The 19,169-nt window shown below is 37.8% G+C and overlaps 1 protein-coding gene across 1 annotated transcript in view; it reads right to left on the bottom strand.

Annotated features, from left to right (window-relative positions):
- MAGI3 (membrane associated guanylate kinase, WW and PDZ domain containing 3) overlaps positions 1-19,169 on the bottom strand; it is a 417,822-nt gene that overhangs the window by 68,189 nt on the left and 330,464 nt on the right. Inside the window, exons 7-8 of the mRNA XM_007949070.1 lie at positions 10,107-10,164; positions 4,014-4,108 (exon numbers count right to left, since the gene is read on the bottom strand). Coding sequence (XP_007947261.1) covers positions 4,014-4,108; positions 10,107-10,164 — 153 coding nt within the window. The remainder of the gene's footprint in view (positions 1-4,013; positions 4,109-10,106; positions 10,165-19,169) is intronic.

Here is a 19,169-nt window from a genome sequence, read left to right on the forward strand (position 1 = left end):
GTAGATACACTCCTTGGAGAGAACAAGTAGGAGAGAAAGAAGGGCTGCTCAGGCACAGGGAGACAGCTCAGGGGGTAGGAGTGCATGGAGGGATGGTCACAGGGAAGCAGTACCTATCAGGAGGAAGTGGGAGAGGAGATGTTGCATTGTGCTAAATTGTGGTGAATGTCATGAAACAAAGTGTATGTGATCTGCTGTATGGAAAGTGTATTTGCTCTGTAAATTTTCACCCAAATCACAATAAAAATAAAATTTAAAAAAAAAATGTCTCCATTTATCATGATGTTGCTTACTGACCCAGTTGTGAAAATTTTTGTTTTCTTTATGTTGAGGTGTAGGAAGACTCATTAACAAGCTCTGATATGCAGATGGTACAACCTTGTTTGCTGAAAGCAAAGAGACTTGAAGCACTTGCTGATAAAGATTAATCCTACTTCCATAGTGATACTGCCTCGGAAACCCAAGGAGGGGTCGCTATGAGTCGGGTTTGACTGGATGGCACATAACAACAACAACAACAAATGTTGAGGTGTAATCCATACTGAAGGCTGTATGTAGTCTTTGATCTTTATCAGCAAGTGCTTCAAGTCTCTTTGCTTTCAGCAAACAAGGTTGTACCATCTGCATATCAGAGCTTGTTAATGAGTCTTCCTCCAAGCCTAATGTTGTATTCTTCTTCAAACAGTCCAGCTCCTAGGATTTGCTCACCATACACATTGAGGAAGTACGGTGAAAGAATACAACCATTACACACTGTTTTCCTGATTTTAAACCATGCAGTATCCCCTTGTTCTGTTTGAATGACTGCCTCTTAGTCTATGTACAGGTTCTGCATGAGCACAGTGAAGTGCTCTAGAATCCCCATTGTTCACAATGTTAGACATAATTTGTTATGATCCACACAATCAAATGCCTTTGCATAGTCAATAAAGCACAGGTAAACATCCTTCTGGTATTCTTGGCTTTTAGCCAAAATCCAATTGCCATCAATAAAGATATCCCTCATTCTATGTCCTCTTCTGAATCTGGCATGAATTACTGGCTGTCCTCTGTCAATGTACATCATTTTTTTTCTATTTCTAGTATTTCCATTTTATTACTTTTACTTTTTTTTAATGCATTTTATTGAAATATAATTTATGTACAGTGAAAGACAAAGAACTAAAGTGACATGGGTCAATGCAATTTTTTTTTTAACATTCCTTCCCCTCCCCTTCCACCCAGTTAAACAACAAAGAAAGTTTTGCTCTATATATAAACCTTTCCTTGACCCTCCACAACAAATAACAAATACTATTATTTGTTCTTCTGTGATTGACTTACTTCACTCAGCATAATGTCCTCTAAGTTCATCCATGTTATGTGGGTTTTTTGCAGACTCTACATTAGTCTTTAGTGCTGTATAGCACTCCATTGTGTGTATATACCATAGTTTGGTCATTCACTCTTCCACTGATGGACACGTAGGTTATTTCCATTTTTTCGGTATTGTCAATAGTGCTGCAATGAACATATCTGTTCCTGTCCTGGCTTTCACCTCTCTAGGATATATACCTAGTAATGGGATTTCTGGGTCAAATGATATCTCCAATTCCAGCTTTCTAAGTAATCGTCATACTGCTTTCCACAGTGATTGTATCACTTCACAGTCCCCACCACCAGTGTATGAGAGTCCCAATCTCTCCCCATCCCCACCAGCATTGCTATTTTCTGTCTCATTGAACCTTGCCATCAGTGCTGGGGTGAGACGGAATCTCGTTGTTTTGATTTTCATCTGTCTAATGGCCAATGATCGTGAGCATCTCTTCATGTGTTTGCTGGCCACCTGAATAGCCTCCTTGGTGAAGTGTCTATTCATGTCTTCTGCTCATTTTTCAATTAGATTGTTAATCCCTTTGCTGTTGAGGCATTGGAGTTTTCTATAAATCTTAGAGATAAGTCCCTTGCCAGATATGTAATTATCAACAAGTATGAATTTGTTGCTAACATTTTTGTTATGAACTTTTTTGTGGTATTGATTTCTTTGTTCCATATAATTTTCTGTGCTGAGCTTGATTTGTTTATGAATCACATTTTCACTTCCTTCATTGTGCTGCAATCATTTTTGAATTATGTCAGCACAATTTTATTTGCTTGTGATATTAATGATAATGTTAGATAATTTCTGCATTCTGTTGGATCACCTTTCTTTTGAATGGGCACAACTATGGATCTCTTCCAGTTGGCTGGCCAGGTAGCTGTCTTCCAATTTCTTGGCATAGATGTTGCATTCATTTGTTGAAACATCTCAACTGGTATTCTGTCAATTTCTACAGACTGTTTTTTTGCCAATGCCTTCAGTGTAGCTTGGACTTCTTCCTTTAATACCATCAATTCTCGATCATATGGTGCTTCTTGAAATGGTTGCATGTTGACCAATTATTTTTGGTACAGTGTATTCCTTCCTTCTTCTTTTGATGCTTCCTGCATTGGTCAGTATTTTGCCCATGTTACTTGTTGTTAGGTGTCACTGAGTCATTTATGACTCATAGAAATCCTATGTACAACATCATGAAACACTACCTGATCCTGCGCCGTCCTCAGAATCATTGCTATGTTTGAGTGCACTGCTGCAACCACTGTTTGAATCCATCTCATTGATGGTTTTCCTCTTTTTTGCTAACCCTCTACTTTACCAAGCATGATATCCATCTCCAGGGACTGGTCCCTCCTGACAACACGACCAAAGTAAGAGAGGCAGAGTGGCACCATTACTGCTTCTAAGACAGATTTGTTTGCCCTTCTGGCAATCCATGGTATGTTCAATATTCTTCACCAATACCACCATTTTGCCCATAGTATCCTTCAATACTGCAACTCAAAGCTTGAATGTTTCTTCACTTCTTTCAGCGTGAGACATTCTGAGCGTCCTCTTCCCTTTTTGTTTTCAAGCTCTGTGTTTTGCACATTTCATTATAATACTTTATTTTGTCTTCTCAAGCTACCCTTTGAAGTCTTCTGTTCAGCTCTTAAGTACTTCTCCACAAATACATCATTACTCTCTAGGCATTCCTACCTGGACACACCATTTCATGTTTCTTTGGTTTTATACATTCTGTTCCTTCTAGATGGAATGCTTCCTCACTCCTCTAAATTCTTTTTCTGCCTGGTTTAACTTCTCCTAACTCTTTTAAGACCGAGTTCAAGTATCTCCTCAACTTTGAAACTTCCTCTGTCCTCCTGACCTTCTCCACCAAAACAGAAATGATTACTCCCTTTGCCATCAAGGTTCTTTTCATGTCTCTAATAATAACAATAAAAGGCATCACAAATCACCATGTGTCAGATACTTTGCAAGCATTTTACATTCTTCTCATAACTACCTCAAGAGGTTTTTTTTTTTTTTTCTTTTCTTTTTATTAAGAGGAATTTATTGTTATCCCTATTGTACCGATGAGTACAATGGAAGAACTTCCTGGGCAGCTTTTTCAAAATACAGATGACTAGGGTCATCAGAACTTAGGACCTATTCATTTTAAACATGATGCTGATATCACTAATACCGTACCATCACACTTAAGAGACAATGATGTAAGCAAATAATTTTGTGGATTTATTATTTATTTGTCAGATAATGAAGAATGCTGAATTGTCACAGACATGAGATCTAAGGAATCTAATTCACTTGAGAGAAGCCCTCAGTGAATTAGAGATCTGCCTGGCCTTAAACATACAGAAGCAATCCAATCTTCCAATCTAAAACACAACTTCTGACCCATAAAAAGTCGCCCAATTCCATAATACTTTCATTCTTTCCATATAAACAGCATGAAAAAAAATCTCCATTTTCTCAAAACATCCTGATGTTTTATTAAGATTATTCATATATTTGCAATGACAAAAAATTAGACATTATCTGCTGAATTTCAAAGCCCCTAACACAATAGAAAATTCAATTAAAATCACTTTTATGAATTCAGCATATTAATTTCACAAGTTATCCTTAGAAGAAAAGATTGCAAAAAATGTTCTACCTGGTTTTGAAGACCCAATGTCAGCCTGTCCTAATTGCTTTTTCCTTTTGGCTTCCTCCACTGGATTTTCAAACTGGGTCTTCTGGTTAAGATGACTAGGAAATGTGGAAAAAAAATGCATTTCAATTTACAATAAAAGTTACATATTTTTTAATTTTTTTAATAGATTATCATACTTTCAATCACCATAATTAAGGAACAAATATGTTAGGCTATGTAACACAGAGAAGCTTACATATCACAGCAGAAGAGCTTCTTGGTAACTACAGAAGGGCCCACAGATATGCCTAGAAGTCAAAGCTGTTAAAGCTTATGGGTATTTCATTTACTACAGCTACATAATAAACTTACCCAATACAGGCAGCCCCTACATTTTGAAAGTCTGCTTTTATGCCGCTTGGCTTTTACAAAAGTCCTACCTTAATAGGTAGGACTTTTGCCAACAGAAAGAAATCCTAAGACAATTTTCGCCGCTTAGGAAAAAGGCAAAATATGAAACTAGCACTCAGTGTTTGCTTTGAAATGAGCTGTTAAAGAGGCAGTACACACCCTGAGCAATGAGAATGGCGTTGCCAAGCTACTTCCCTGGGAACTACATTCAGTATCTCAGCATTAAGACACCATACCTTTGAACTGTGTCAGTGAACACTATATGTTAAGTGTTAATTTAGGTTTTATGTGTTATTTGGTATGATTTGGTAGGCTATATCAAGGAGCTCTGGTAGCATAGTGCCTAAGGCACTTGACTGCTAACCAGAAGGCTGGCAGTTCAAACCCACCAGCCACTCCTCGGAAGGAAGGTTGGGCAATCCTACTTCCATAGTGATACTGCCTCAGAAACCCAAGGAGGGGTTGCTATGAGTCGAGGCCAACTCGACGGCAAATAACAACAACAACATCATCTTGGATCTGGGAATGCTCAAAAAAGTTTCCCATATAAATTAAGAGTAACTATGATCATGGGGGACATCAAGGTCAACTGGCCTAACATACTATATACACAAAAACATTGTTCTGCATCCTACTTTGGTGAGTAGCGACTGGAGTCTTAAAAGGTTGTGAGAGGACATCTAAGATGAAACAATTGGTGTCTCCTCACCTGGAGCAAGGAAGAATGAAGAAAATCAAAGAGAAGTGGAAACAATTAGTCCAAGGGACTAGTGGACCATGAGAACCACAGCCTGTATGACCCTGAGACCAGAACTAGATGGTGTCCCGTTACCACTGTCAACAACTTGAAAAGGGATCGAAATAAGAGACCCTAGATAACTGAGAAATCTACTTCCATGGAGATACCGCGTTGGAAACCAAAGGAGGGATTGCTATGAGTCAGATCCAACTCAACGGCAGTAGAGTTTGTTGTTGTTGTTGTTAAATAGAGTGGGAGAAAAACGTGGAACAAAATTCAAAATCATAAAAAAGACCAGGTTTACTGGTCTTAAAGAGACTGGTGAAAACCCTAAGACTATGGCCCCTGATCACCTTTTGGCCTGAAAGTGAACTTACTCCTTGGCTTCAAACAACAGACAGCCCTACAAGGTAAACAATTACACCAAGTAGAAACACTCCTTAGAATAGTCAACCACAGGATATCACAAGAGCAACATTTGCACAGGGAGATAGCTCAGAGGGCAGGAATGCATAGGAAAGGACAGGGAAAAGGTAACTATAGGGAGGAAGTGGGAAGAGAGCTGTTACACTGTAGGGATTGCCATCAATATCACAAAACAAAATGTGTATGAATGGCTGAATGGAAAACCAACCAGCTCTATAAACTTTCACCCAGATCACAATAAAAAGTTATTTAACAATAAATTAATTAATGGTAACTGCTTTTTTGCTTTATGCTATTTTGGCTTCTAAAAGGTTCCATAGGAATGCTCTACTTTCTGATAACAGTATATCCACATGTACAGTCAATAACACTTTTCAAACTATATTAGAAACCCTCTTACATCTTATGTAGTAAGAATTGGTGATAACTGGTTAGCTCATTTAAAACAAAACAAAACAAAAAATGAAGTTAAAGGTGGGAGGTTTTTAATTTAAGTTTCCCCAAAAGGAAGCAAGACTGTAAAGACAATTTTGAAGAAATCTGAGTACAGAACCCTTCTAGAATTTCACTACTGCTATTCCAACTGACTCACCCACATCAGTTCAGTAGGAACTTTTTTAGTGACTTACTTTTATAAAATTGTATCACAGAACAACTCTTTCACATTCAGATTTCTCAGTAATTATGTGATAATTAAATGAATGACATAATTGCAAGATGAGTTCAACTAGTATTTATCATTTGGGAGCAATCAAAACTGACTCTGGGAGAGGCAGAAACATGTGGGGAAACCAGAGGGTAGCCAACTAGCCAATGATATTCAGCATACTATAGGCAACTGTGTTTTATAGATGGAAGGAAGCATTGGTTATTCTGGTAAATCAGTTAAGTGAAAGTTGGTTAAGAAAGCAATTATTGTTCAAAAGATGTTTAAGGCCACAGACAGGTCTAATGCAGAAGCAATGGGACTCGTATTCCAGCACTTCCATGGTACAAATAGACTTCAGCCAAATGATATGCATTTTCCAGTAAAATCTAGTTTAACGAGAAGTGATATTAGTGAATACCAGCAAATTAAACATTAAATCACAATAATGACTGTCCAGAATGACAGAATGACTGTTCTCACATAGGCTGAGGATTACCAAAATCTATGCATAAATAGTCATGCAACTCGGATACTTACTTTGTAGTTTGTGAACACTGATGATAGTAATGCAGGAGAGGGCAGTAGGGAAATAACACAAAACCTTCACAGCAAGGAATGATAGTTTCTCTATATTGTTGTTTAGGCTTCTAGCGCCTATCAACTAGGCAACAGATGTGGTTATTTAGTTTCAGAGCTATAAATATGGCAAATTCTATTTGACATTCTTTAGGTTCTGATTTCACTAAAACTCAAGTATGCTTTTGTTTCTTACTGTATAACTCTCTGAAAATGAAAACCTTCAGTGCTAAATCAGATACCACTTAAAAAAAATTATTAGATACTGGCATTTTGCATATTCCTAAAAAAAAAAAAAAAATAGAAAATGACACTCAGAAGAGAATAAACCTGTTTAGAAAAGAACCTTGACTCAATTTAATGTCATCAGCTAGAATGACTCACTTTGACACCCAGGCATTAGAACATAAAAACTAGTAATTTGTATTTATACCCCTTGTAATGCGTGGGAGAAGAGAGTAGAAATATGCAAATGAGTAATCCTTTTCCTGAAAATTATCTGACAGAAGAACACAAGGTTTTAGTGAAGTGAATAATTGAATCTTTTACCTTATAGTACCTAGGTTAAAATGTCACCAATAAAAACAAAAAACTTGTTGGTTACCAGAGGTGGGAAGGGAGGGGAGGAAACACTGCAAAAGTTAAAAATTTAAACAAATAAATAAAGCTCTATGTATAATAAAACAAATAAACAACAACAACAAAAAACTTTAGTTACTTATTCCCACAATATTATTACAGATGTAACATATTTTGTTTTAGATATACCTTAGCTATGGGAAATAAAAAAGGAGAATATTATAGATTATCAGAAATTTTAAAAAGGGTAGTGAAAAAGCATGACTTTTAGAAACTCATGAATAGGTAACATATAACTTGGAATAGAATCTGTATCAAAATTTTATGTATAATATCTGAATGCTTAAAATTATCTCAATAAACAATGTATTTTTTTCCCAAAGAATGTGAGATATTAAAGCAAATGTATATTTCAACTCTGCCACTTAAGTGCATTAAGGCATTTAACTCAACACAATCAGGACAACATTTCTAAATATATAAGCATTCTTATGAATAGACTGCCACTAAATTTTGGATATTTTATTTTAAAAAATAAATTAATCCATTTCAGAATCACATCCTCTAAAATAAAAAGAAAAACTGCCATTGCAGTTGTTTTTACTATTACAAAGACTTCTGCCAAGAGCAATCATTGTGCCATCTGGTTCGACAAACTAAGAGTGCCAAAGAGTAGCCATTCAAGTAACAGGTTTTTAATCTCCATCAGTAAATTCACTCAAGATTATTATGGTCGAGGTTCAAAACCTAACTAATCTGGGAATCAAGCCACATTACATAGCTCAGCTGACTCTGTACTAATGTGCATCCTGAGTGTAGCCTGCTCTTCTTAATTTAATAAATTACCCTCCTGTAAAATGAGCTCGTTCTGGGAACAATCTTACAAAATCATGTTGCTGCTGCTGTTGTTGCTTCTAATTTAGGCTATTTCGCATAGTTCCATGACAACTGGGGGCAGGTCACTTCAGGATTTGCCCTTAACTTGCTTCAATATTATATTCTTGCTTAATGGGAACCAGTGCATTTAGCTCAAGATTTTATAACAAGCAAATGACTTTCACCTCTTGACCATGCACTCAAATTCACTTAATGGATAATGAGACATGGGAATCTTTATTCAAGAATGTTCAGTAGTGTCAGTGACAAATAATAGTTGATTGACACTCAATTTAAATAGACTAAACTACTATGGGGAAGAAAAAAATCCCACAATCCACTAAACCTTTTCAGTTGGCCTTCAAATGTTCTGTGAAGTTACACAGCTAAGGGCCAAACTAATTGAGTTGTTTCCTTAAGGTACAAATGTCATTCCAAAATTCTCTTTAATCACAGTGACTCAAGTAACAACCTACACTTTTAGAATAAAAACTAGAGATACTTAGTTTAGGGATAATTACCAGGAAACAAACAGCATTGGTTTATATCAACAAGAGCTGAAAAATTAATAAGCGATTATAAAACTACAAGATTCTTGTGCTTTCTAGTTTTCCATGTAATAACATATTCTGCCTTCACTATCTAGTTTGGTTTTGGTTTTGGACCTAGGCAGTAAATTTAGATTCCTAGTTTCCAGGTAAATGGTAATGTTTTTGATACAGTTATTGCCTGAGACCCACAGCCAGAAAAACAAACTCTACCTCTATCATCCGAAAAGAAAGCAATCCCAATGGTCAAAACAATATAGCAGATAGATAGATGAGGAAAAGGGCAAGACAAATTAGATGTTGACATCAGCCTTACATTTAATCGTATACAAGGATGTGTTGCTTGTATATGTTCTGTGAAATAGGATGCTAAGTGATTTGGACATTGTGAGAACACCCTATCACAGATAATACATAATTTGTATATATTTGATACACATATATCAAAGTAACCCCCTTGCAAGCTGTTCTGTCTCTCCATTAGTGCCCAGAGCCTCAGACTTTGCAAACTTGCACCTGTGACTGGTGTGGGTGCTATTGGAGCAGCCCTCCAGGAGCCTGGTCAGAATTAGAAGCCCCAAGGGATGAAGTAGAAGAGCTATAGTCCAACATCTCCCCACAGGCATCAACCTATGGGGGTAGCTGGGCAGGGCACACACCAGTAACAGCCTGGCTGCATGGTTTGTGGGCCTGAAGTGCACCATGGCTTCAGGGGTGTACAGAGCTGGGAAAGCCGTGGAAGGCAAGCCACCACCACTGTTGCTGCTGTAGCCGCAGCACTGCAAACTCAACACCAACACTGCTTCCTGGTGTCCTTCCGAGAAAGCCCCTCCTTCCCACTCCATGGATGTATATGCATTGGATGTTGCCTCAACAGGCACTATGCAGTACAAACCTGTACTTCAAAACTTTGAATCATTATGGTACAATGCCCTTAAAGTCCTTTTATTGCTTTCAGAACCATATAGTTCCAATGTTGGAAGTGACCTTAATAGTTCATCTAGTCCAGTGATCTCATTTCATAGTTTTACATGTACTGTCTTCCTCTTTAAAGGCTGCAGTAGTAATGACAGCATCTCAGCTATAAATTATCAGGGAAACTTCCCTCTAGCACTTTATATTTACTTCAAAGCCAACTTCTAGGAAGCCCTGGGTCAGTGAAGTAAATGCTCACTGCCCCTGCCTTCTCTTTTCTCTAACTGAACAAAGTGAGAGCTAGATTGCAGAAGCATGAAATACTCTAACCAGTATTCCCTGAAGCTGTCCACCAAAAGGAAATATTGGAGAGAACAGAAACTGAGGTAACTTACTCAACATAATATGTCCCATACTGAGGGTCCTCTATTTTCTCCCAGCCATAAGGAAGTTCTGTAAATAAACAAAAGGAATGAATGAAATACCATATTCAAAACTGACAGAAAAGAATTAATCACTGGGCAAATTTAAGTGTTTTTGATTTCATTATACTAGTATTTGGGAGGCAAAAGACAAAGGCTCATTTTAAAAGAACAAACACAGTTTAAGTGTGAATGGCTTCTTCAATAGACAGTGAGTGTCTCAGCAAGTAATTAGGAGACCAGAACAAAAGATGACATTAAACTCAAAAGTCTTTATCTGAATCACAGGCTATAAAAAATTACTAATTATTTTTAAAATAGTATTTTTATTTAAAAAGCTTGATAAAGTTGAAATGAGACATACTTACCCTGCAGTCAAATACCAGAAGCAACAGCCTGTTAAAATTTTCACTATTATACATTGTTGTTGTTGTTGTTATGTGCCATCAATAGGACTTGTCAATTACTCCTATTACATTATGAACCACTTCTCCCCTATGGAAAGTTCAGCCTTGGGTCTATGACATTTTTTTTAATTGTTATTTGGGTCAAAGTTTAGAGAGCAAATTCATTTTCTATACAGCAGTTCATACACATTTTGTGTCATGAAATTGATTGCAATTCCCCACAATGTAACAGCTCTCTTCCCACTTCCTCCCCATAGTTACCTCTTCCCAGTGTCCTTCTCTCACTTGCACTTTCCACCCCCCGCTAGTCTCCCTGTGCAAATACTGACCTTCTGTTATCCCATGATTGATCGTTCCAAGGACTGTATCTACCTGATGTAAATGTTCACCCTATACATCTGTCTATTGTTTGGCTGGAAGCCACAGGAGTGTGTTCAGTTTCAGATCAGAAGGGTAGCTAGAGGCCATAGTCTCAGGGGTCTCTATCAGAACAGCAAACCTGGTCTCCCCTTTTTTTTTTTTTTAATGATTTTTAGTTTGTTCCACATTATTCTCCCGATTTTGAGTTTTGTTCCTGCACCGACCCCCCTCTGAGTGGTTGACAGTGGTAGCCAGGCACCATCTAGTTCTTCTCGTCTCATGGGTCAAATAGGCTGAAGATTGCACAGTCTACCAGTCCCTTGGACTAACTTTCCACTTATCTTTTGTTTTCTTCATTCCTTTTTTGCTCTAGATGAAGAAAGACCCATTGTTGCATCTAGATGGCTGCTTGCAAGCTTTTAAATTTGCAGTCGCTACTCACCAAAGTAGGCTGTAGAACAATGTTTTTGTGTGCCATGTTATGCCGACTGATGGGCTCATGACATTTTAACTGGGCAATCTAGATTTGCTTAAAACCTAGGAAAGCACCTCCTTTCCCTTGTACTACCACGATCTGCATGCCTGGAGGAAAAATCATTCAACTATCACAGTGCCTTGTGTAGATAATATTTATTTGTGGAAATTAACAAAGAAATGTTTTACATAGGGTTATTAAATATTGTTTAGTCCAAGTAACTTACCAAAAAAATATAATCAGAAAAATTGAAGGTAGATGAATTTGATAGTTAAAAAATCTAATTTTTCCAAAATGAGCTGATCTTGTCAAGAAAGAATCCTTACTTCTCTTCCCTTTTAACTTCATTCCTTGCAAAGTTAAGGTTTCAGAAGATCTATTTAATATATTAGTCAGACATGGATTAATTTGGCATGAATATTCTAGCAGGTGGTTCTATAGCTACCAATTATTATAAGAGACCAGCAAGAAAGAATTCTTTAAAAACCCATAATTGTACACTATGATGTCCCACAATTTTATTTTCAATATCTCTTACTGATTTTATGATATGCTGAAACATACATACATATGCACTCACAGACATACACATAAATGAAGTATGCTGCACAGAAAATAAGGCTTAGAAAATATCAGATGGCACTTTTAAGTTAGCCTCAGCTATCAACTTTGTGATGCATCAACTTGGTCAGTAAAAATCCCATTATAATGAACCTAACAAGCCATACAAACTGTTTTGCTCTAATAAAAATTGTTATTCCACATTCAGAATAAAAAAGAGAGAATAAATGTCCAGTCTCTTGATGAAAAACTCTAAATCACCCTCCCTGTTTTTCTGTAGCATAATTTTCTGCCTATATATGTTGATCAGTGGTTTCAAAGGTTGGTGAGTTGTCCTTTGAAGGACCTAGTTGGAATGTCTGAAGTGAAAAAGATAATAGCAGTTGAAGAGAAACTATGTGGAAACAGAACCAAACAATTAAGAAGAACTGAGATACACTTTGGTTCCTTATGTTCTTCTACAATGCAAACAACTAGCAATTAAACAGGTACACTATTTTATGATCAAGCAACTGTCACATGGGTAATACAAGTGTGTGTTGAATTTCATGTGTGAAAATGCACTATAATAATACTATCAAAGCATTATCATTATGGATCTTCCATAAAGGATATTTTTTTCTTTAATAGAAATTTTTTTGAAATAGCATAGAACTGAATGGTGCTGAATAAGATTGAGTTCTACAACTGAACCACAGCTGGATTTATACTTTGTCTTTAGAAATGTTTGGAGAATTGAAGCAACTATAGAAATAGTTAAAAATTCCATTCACTATCCAAAAAATTCACTAAAATGAATGACTTAATAAAGATAAAAGATCAACCTATTTCAGTGTTAACTAGGGCACTGATTCAGCATTTAGGCTAGCATTTAAAGCAAGCAGCAGTAACAGATAAAGTACAGGCAAAGAAACAAATATGGTAGTATCTTCTGGGTTGCTTTCAGTAATCACTTTAAACCCTTACACTGACATCATTAGTCAATTTATTGCAGGACAGACTAATGCAGATAAAGAGGATGGTAGTGCCTAAGGCTTTTAACTGCTAAGGAGAAGGCTGGTGATTCAAACCCACCAGCCACTCCTCGAAGGAAGGTTGGGCAGTCTACTTCTATAGTAATACTGCCTCAGAAACCCAAGGAGAGGTTGCTAGGAGTCATTTGGCATTTGACTCAACATCAGTGATTTTTTTGGTATTTAAAATGAAGGCAATAAAAACAAGGTTAAAACACCTAGCAATACTATATACCCTCCAGTGGACTGACAGATTCACTCATTTCCTTCCTTTTTCTTTCCTTCCTTCTCCTCTTCCCCTTTTCCTTCAAATTTACAATAAAAATTAAAAACATAACAGTTACTGACCTCAAAGTGTTCACAGTCTAGACAGGAAGACAGAAAAGATAACTGCTAGAATGAAGATGAACTTCAGTTTTAACGGGAGTGCAGAGGAATGGCACCAACAGGCTGATGACAGCAGCTGTCAGGAAAGCTTTTTAAGGTGCTGTTTGAGCTAAATCTTAAAAGGATGAGTTTAGATTGGGGAGAGAAGAGGTAGCTCATTCCAGACAGATGAAAAGGTATGTGCAAAGACACTGGGGCATTAAGAATGCCTAGCATTTTCAGAAATTATAAATAATTTGGTGTGGCTGGAAAGAAAGTTGTATGCAAAGAGAGAGGAGTCCTATAAGCAAACATCAAATTGCAAAATACCTGGAGTGCCTTATTTACGAGTTTGATCTTTATTTTTATGCTGTAGGGACTGATTTAGAAGTACTGTGACATGATTTGATTTGTATTTGAGAAAGATCATGAGCAGTAGTTAGAAGAGGATGAAATGGATGCAGTGATGTGAGAATAAAGAAGGACAAACAAGAAAATCATTTGGAAGCGTCCAAAAAAAACCAACTAAACTCACTGCCATCGAGTTGAATCTGACTCATAGTGACCCCTCCTTGGGTTTCTGAGGCGTATCACTACAGAAGTAGATTGCCCAATCTTTCTTCCCAGAAGTGGCTGGTGGGTTTGAACCACCAGCCTTCTGGTTAGCAGTCAAATGCCTTAGGCACTACGCCACCAGAGCTCCTAGGTAAGAAATTATGAAGGCTGGAACTAAGATGGTGGTAGTGGGAATGAAGAGTAAGAATGGATAATAGAGACAAGAAAGTAGGCATAGTAAGATTTTGTGAGTAACATGAAGACTGAGCAGGAAAGGAGAGGAGAGACTAAGATGATTCCCAGATTTCTGGCTTTTCTAGCATGAAAATGATGCATTATTAAGTACTTATTGAATGCCTACTGTGAAAATGACAGTGGGAATAGGAAAGAGAAATTAATTAGAATTTAAAGGAATATAGGAGACAGATAATATGAAGTGCCTAGTATAGTGCCTAGGAACAATAAATGTTAAGTTTTTTTTAAAAAAAAATTAGAATTGCTAGAACTTGGAAGTTAACTGCATTGGAGAGATGAAGGTGAGGAAAACACTGAGGATAATAACCAATGTTTGGAATAAGCAATGGGAAGATGTGGTATTATTTTGTTGAGGGCAGCTCAGGAAGGTACACATAAGACTGACCTCAGTTTGTAATATGTTACATTTGAGGTCCCTGTGGACCTCTTGGTGGTGTTACATTGTTGTTAGGTGCCGTCAAGTTATCTCCTATTCATAGCGACCCTATGCACAGCAGAACGAAACACCGCCCAGTCCTGAGCCAGCTCCATGATTCTTGCTATACTTGAGCCCACTGCCACTGCCACCGTGTCAATCCATCTTGTTGAGGGTCTTCCCCTCTTTCGTAGACACTCCACCTTACCAAGCAGGACATCCTTCTCTAGGGAATGATCCCTTCTGACAACATAACCAAAGTATGTGAGACAAAGTCTGGTCATTCTCACCCCCAAGGAGCATTCTGGCTGCACTTTCTCCAGGACAGAACTGTTAGTTCTTTTAGCAGTCCACGGTACTTTTAGCATTCTTCACCAACACCACAGCTCAAAAGCATCAATTCTTTTTCAGTCTTCTTATTCATTATCCAGCTCTCACATGCATATGAGGTGACTAAAAATATCATGGCTTGTGTCAGGTGCACCTTAGTCCTCAAAGAGACATCTTTGCTCTTCAGCACCTGAAAAAGGTCCTTTGCAGCCAATTTGCCCAGTCCTATACGTTGTCTGATGTCCTGACTGCTGCTTCCATTGGCATCGATTGTAGAACCAAGCAATGTGAAGTCTTTGACAATTTCAATCTTTTCTCCATTTATCATAATGCTGCTTATAGGTCGAGTTGTAAGGATTTTTGTTTTCTTTATATTGAGACGTAATCCATACTGCGGGAGCTCTGGTAGCATAGTGGCTAAGACACTTGCCTGCTCACCAGAAGGCTGGCGGTTCAAACCCACCAGCCACTCCTTGGAAGGAAGGTTGGACAATCCTACTTCCGTAGTGATACTGCCTCGGAAACCCAAGGAGGGGTCGCTATGAGTCAGGGCTGACTTGACGGCACATAACAACAACAACAATAATCCATACTGCAGACTGTATTCTTCAATCTTCATCAGTAAGTACTTCAAGTCATCCTCACTTTCAGCTGTGTCGTCAGTGTATCACAGGTTGTTAATGATTCTTCCTCCAATCCCAATGCCACGTTCTTCTTCATATAGTCTAGCTTCTCAGATTATTTGCTCAGCATACAGATTGAATAAGTACAGTGAAAGGATACAACTCTGACACACTCCCTTCTTGATTTTAAACCATGCCGTGTTCCCTTTTTCTGTTCAAACAACAACCTCCTGGTCTATGTACAGGTTCCTCATGAGTACAATTAAGTGTTCTGGAATGCCCATTCTTCTCAATGCTGTCCACAATTTGTTATGATCCACACAATTAAATGCCTTTGCATAGTCAATAAAACAAAAGTAAACATCTTTCTGGTATTCTTTGCTTTGAGCCAAGATCCATCTGACATCACCAATGAGATTCCTCGTTCCACGTCCTCTTCTGAGTTCAGCTTGCACCTCTGGAAGTTCTCTGTCAATCTACCGCTACAACCGTTTTTGAATTATCTTTGGTAATATTTTACCTGCATGCTATATTAATGATATTGTTTGATGATTTCCACATTCTGTGGGATCACCTTTCTTTGGAATGGGTACAAATATGGATCTCTTCTGTCAGTTGGCCAGGTAGCTGTCTTCCAAATCTCTTGGCCTAACCAAGTGAGTGCCTCCAGCACAGCATCCGTTTGCTGAAACATCTCAATAGGTATTCTGTCAATTCCTGGAGCCTTGTTCTTCACTGATTATTTCAGTGCAGTTTCGACTTCTTCCTTCAATACCATTGGTTATTGAAATATGCCACCTCCTGAAATGCTGGTACATCTTGGTAGAGCTAATAAGTTCTTAGAAATATGAATGTGCTTCATTCATTGCTGATGGGAATGCTAAGGAAAACAGCTTGATAGTTCCTCACAAAGTTATACACAATTACCATATGACCCAGGAATTCCACCCCTAGATATAAGTATCTATGAGAAATGAAAATATATGGACATATAAATACTTGTACTCAAATGTTCATAACAGCATTATTGATAAAACCCCAAAAGCAGAACCCACAAATGCCTATCAACTATTGGAGAGATAAACAAAATGTGGTACACGTATACAATGGAATACTATTCCACAATAAAAAGGAATGAAGTAATGATTCATACTACAGCATGGATGAACCCTGTAAATAGTATGCTATGTGAAACAAGCCAGTCATAAAAGACCACACTTTGCTATGATTCCATTTATCAAAAATGTCTACAATAGGCAAATCTTTATAGAAAATAGATAAATGGTTGTTGCCTGGAGCTGGGGTAAGGGTAGGGGAAGAGAGAGTGACAGCAACAAGTATAGGGTAATTTGGGGGAATGATTAAAATATTCTAGAATTGGATAGTTGTATGTGGCTGTTTACTAAAAACCACTGAACTGTATACCTTAAATGGGTAAATTTTATTGTATGTGAATTTTATCTCAATATAGATGTTAAAATAAGACTTAAGGGCAAAAAAAAAAAAAGAATCTGGTATTCAAAAGAGAAATGTAGGAAGATAGGACTTGGGACACATTAACATAGTAAAATGCACAGCAGTGACAAGATTATGGATAAACTGTGAAGAGAAGAAGGGAGAGAACAGAACCTTGGAAGCACTAACATTTAAAGGCAAATCAAGAAAATAAGACCAATCAGGGATAGTGTCAAAGCAGACAGAATAGGAATGCATGGTCAATACTACTAAATGTCACAGAGTAGTCAGGACGAAAGGTAAGGGCTAAGAAACATTCCACTGGGTTTGGCAATCAGGAGATCATTGGTGACCTTAAGAAAAGCAGTTTCCCTGGAAAGGGAGGGACAAAAACAATGAAGAGTAAAAATCACAACCTTTAGAGAGCTGGCCTTTCTGTTTTGTTTTAAAAACTGGTTATAAAAAAGATAGAGAACTATGGGGGCCACAAGAAAATTTGTTTACTTACTTCTGAGATAGGAAAGACTTAACCATCTTTTTCCATTGTTAGACACTAAAGCATTCCCCCACAAAAGCTGATTCAAAGGCACAACTATTTCTGGCATATCAAGCATTTGGTTAGTTCTAAACCCTATGAATTTATCCTTCTTTCTTTCTTCTCTCCAAATTAGAATTTTCCCTATTTAAATGTATGAACTGCAATTGCTTTTTTAATTATGGAGCTCTATTCAGTTGATAATTTTCTTTTATCACTCTCTAAGCTCCAAATGACATCAACATTCAATGCATTTTAAAGCTGCATTTAGTAAAAATTTAATCTTTCTTTCACCACAGGAGAAATGGGGTGGGTTGAGAGTAAAATGCATTCCTGATGTATTTTTAAGATAACTATTTAACCAAAACACTAATTATTTTATTTAAATGGAAGATAAATATGTACATCATTAAGCCATCAGATACGGTGTAAGATACAGTGATGTTCTTAATACTGGTGGTATGGTGGTTAAAGCATTCAGCTGCTAATCAAAAAGTCAGCAGTTCAAACCCACCAGGTGTTCTGCTGGAGAAAGACGAAGCAGTCTGCTTCCATAAAGACTTACAGCCTTGGAAACCCTATGTTCTACCTTGCCCTATAGGGTTGCCGTGAGTTGGAATCAACTCAATGGCAGTGGGGTTTTTTAGTGAGGAATGGGTAAGTTTTAGTAACTGTAAGACCTTTCTACAACAAAGCAACACACTGCCGTTGAGTCAGATCCTACTCACAGCGACTCCTCCTTGGGTTTCTGAGGCGGTATCTCTACAGAAGTAGATTGCCCAACCTTCCTTCTGAGGAGTGGCTGGTGGGTTTGAACTGCCAGCCTTCTGGTTAGCAGTCACATGCCTTAGGCACTACTCCACAAGAGCTCCCAAGACCTTTCTAGAAGATCTTAAATATTCAGCAGAATGCAAACAATATATTAAATTGTAAAATCACTTATTTAAACTATTATTATTATTAGCCCCTTTTGAACATCTATTCTGTATGAAACTCCATACAGTAGTATACTAATGAGTTGGATATAGTCTCTCCTGGAAATAGCCTATGGGAGTGGGGTGAGGGAAGGGGAAAAAGTGTGCAGTAAAAATGGTAAAGGTCCATTTAGCATAAAATAAATAGGCTCGAAGTTTCAAATGGTGGGTTCCCCATCACATAGGTAGAGATGATACTAGATAGACCTATCCAGTTGTGAAGGAGCTCTTGTGATGTAGTGCCTAAGGCATTTGACTGCAGAAGGCTGGCAGTTCAAACCCACCAGCCACTCCTTGAAGGAAGACTGAGCAATCTATTTCCATAGAGATAGATAACTGCCTTGGAAACCCAAGGAGGGGTTGCTATGAGTCAAACTGACTCAATGGCAGTGAGTTTGTATGTTTGTTTTACCCAGTTGTGGGGACAGAAAAGTAGTTTTTTTATTGAAAGGTTTTGAACATTACTATGTTGCTGTTGCTGTTGTTAGGTGCCATCGAGTTGTCTCCAACTCATAGCGACCCCATGCACAGCAGAACGAAATACTGCCTGATCCCACGCCAGCTCGACCATCCCTGCTATACTTGAGCCCATCATCGCAGCCACCATGCCAATCCATCTCGTCGAAGGCCTCCCCCTCTTTTGTTGACCCTCCACCTTACCAAGCATGACATCCTTCTCCAGGGAATGGTCCCTTCTGACAACATGACCAAA

The sequence above is a fragment of the Orycteropus afer genome, unplaced genomic scaffold, assembly GCF_000298275.1.
Source record: "Orycteropus afer afer isolate SDZICR_OR568_19922 unplaced genomic scaffold, OryAfe1.0 scaffold00010, whole genome shotgun sequence".
Lineage (NCBI taxonomy): Eukaryota > Metazoa > Chordata > Mammalia > Tubulidentata > Orycteropodidae > Orycteropus > Orycteropus afer.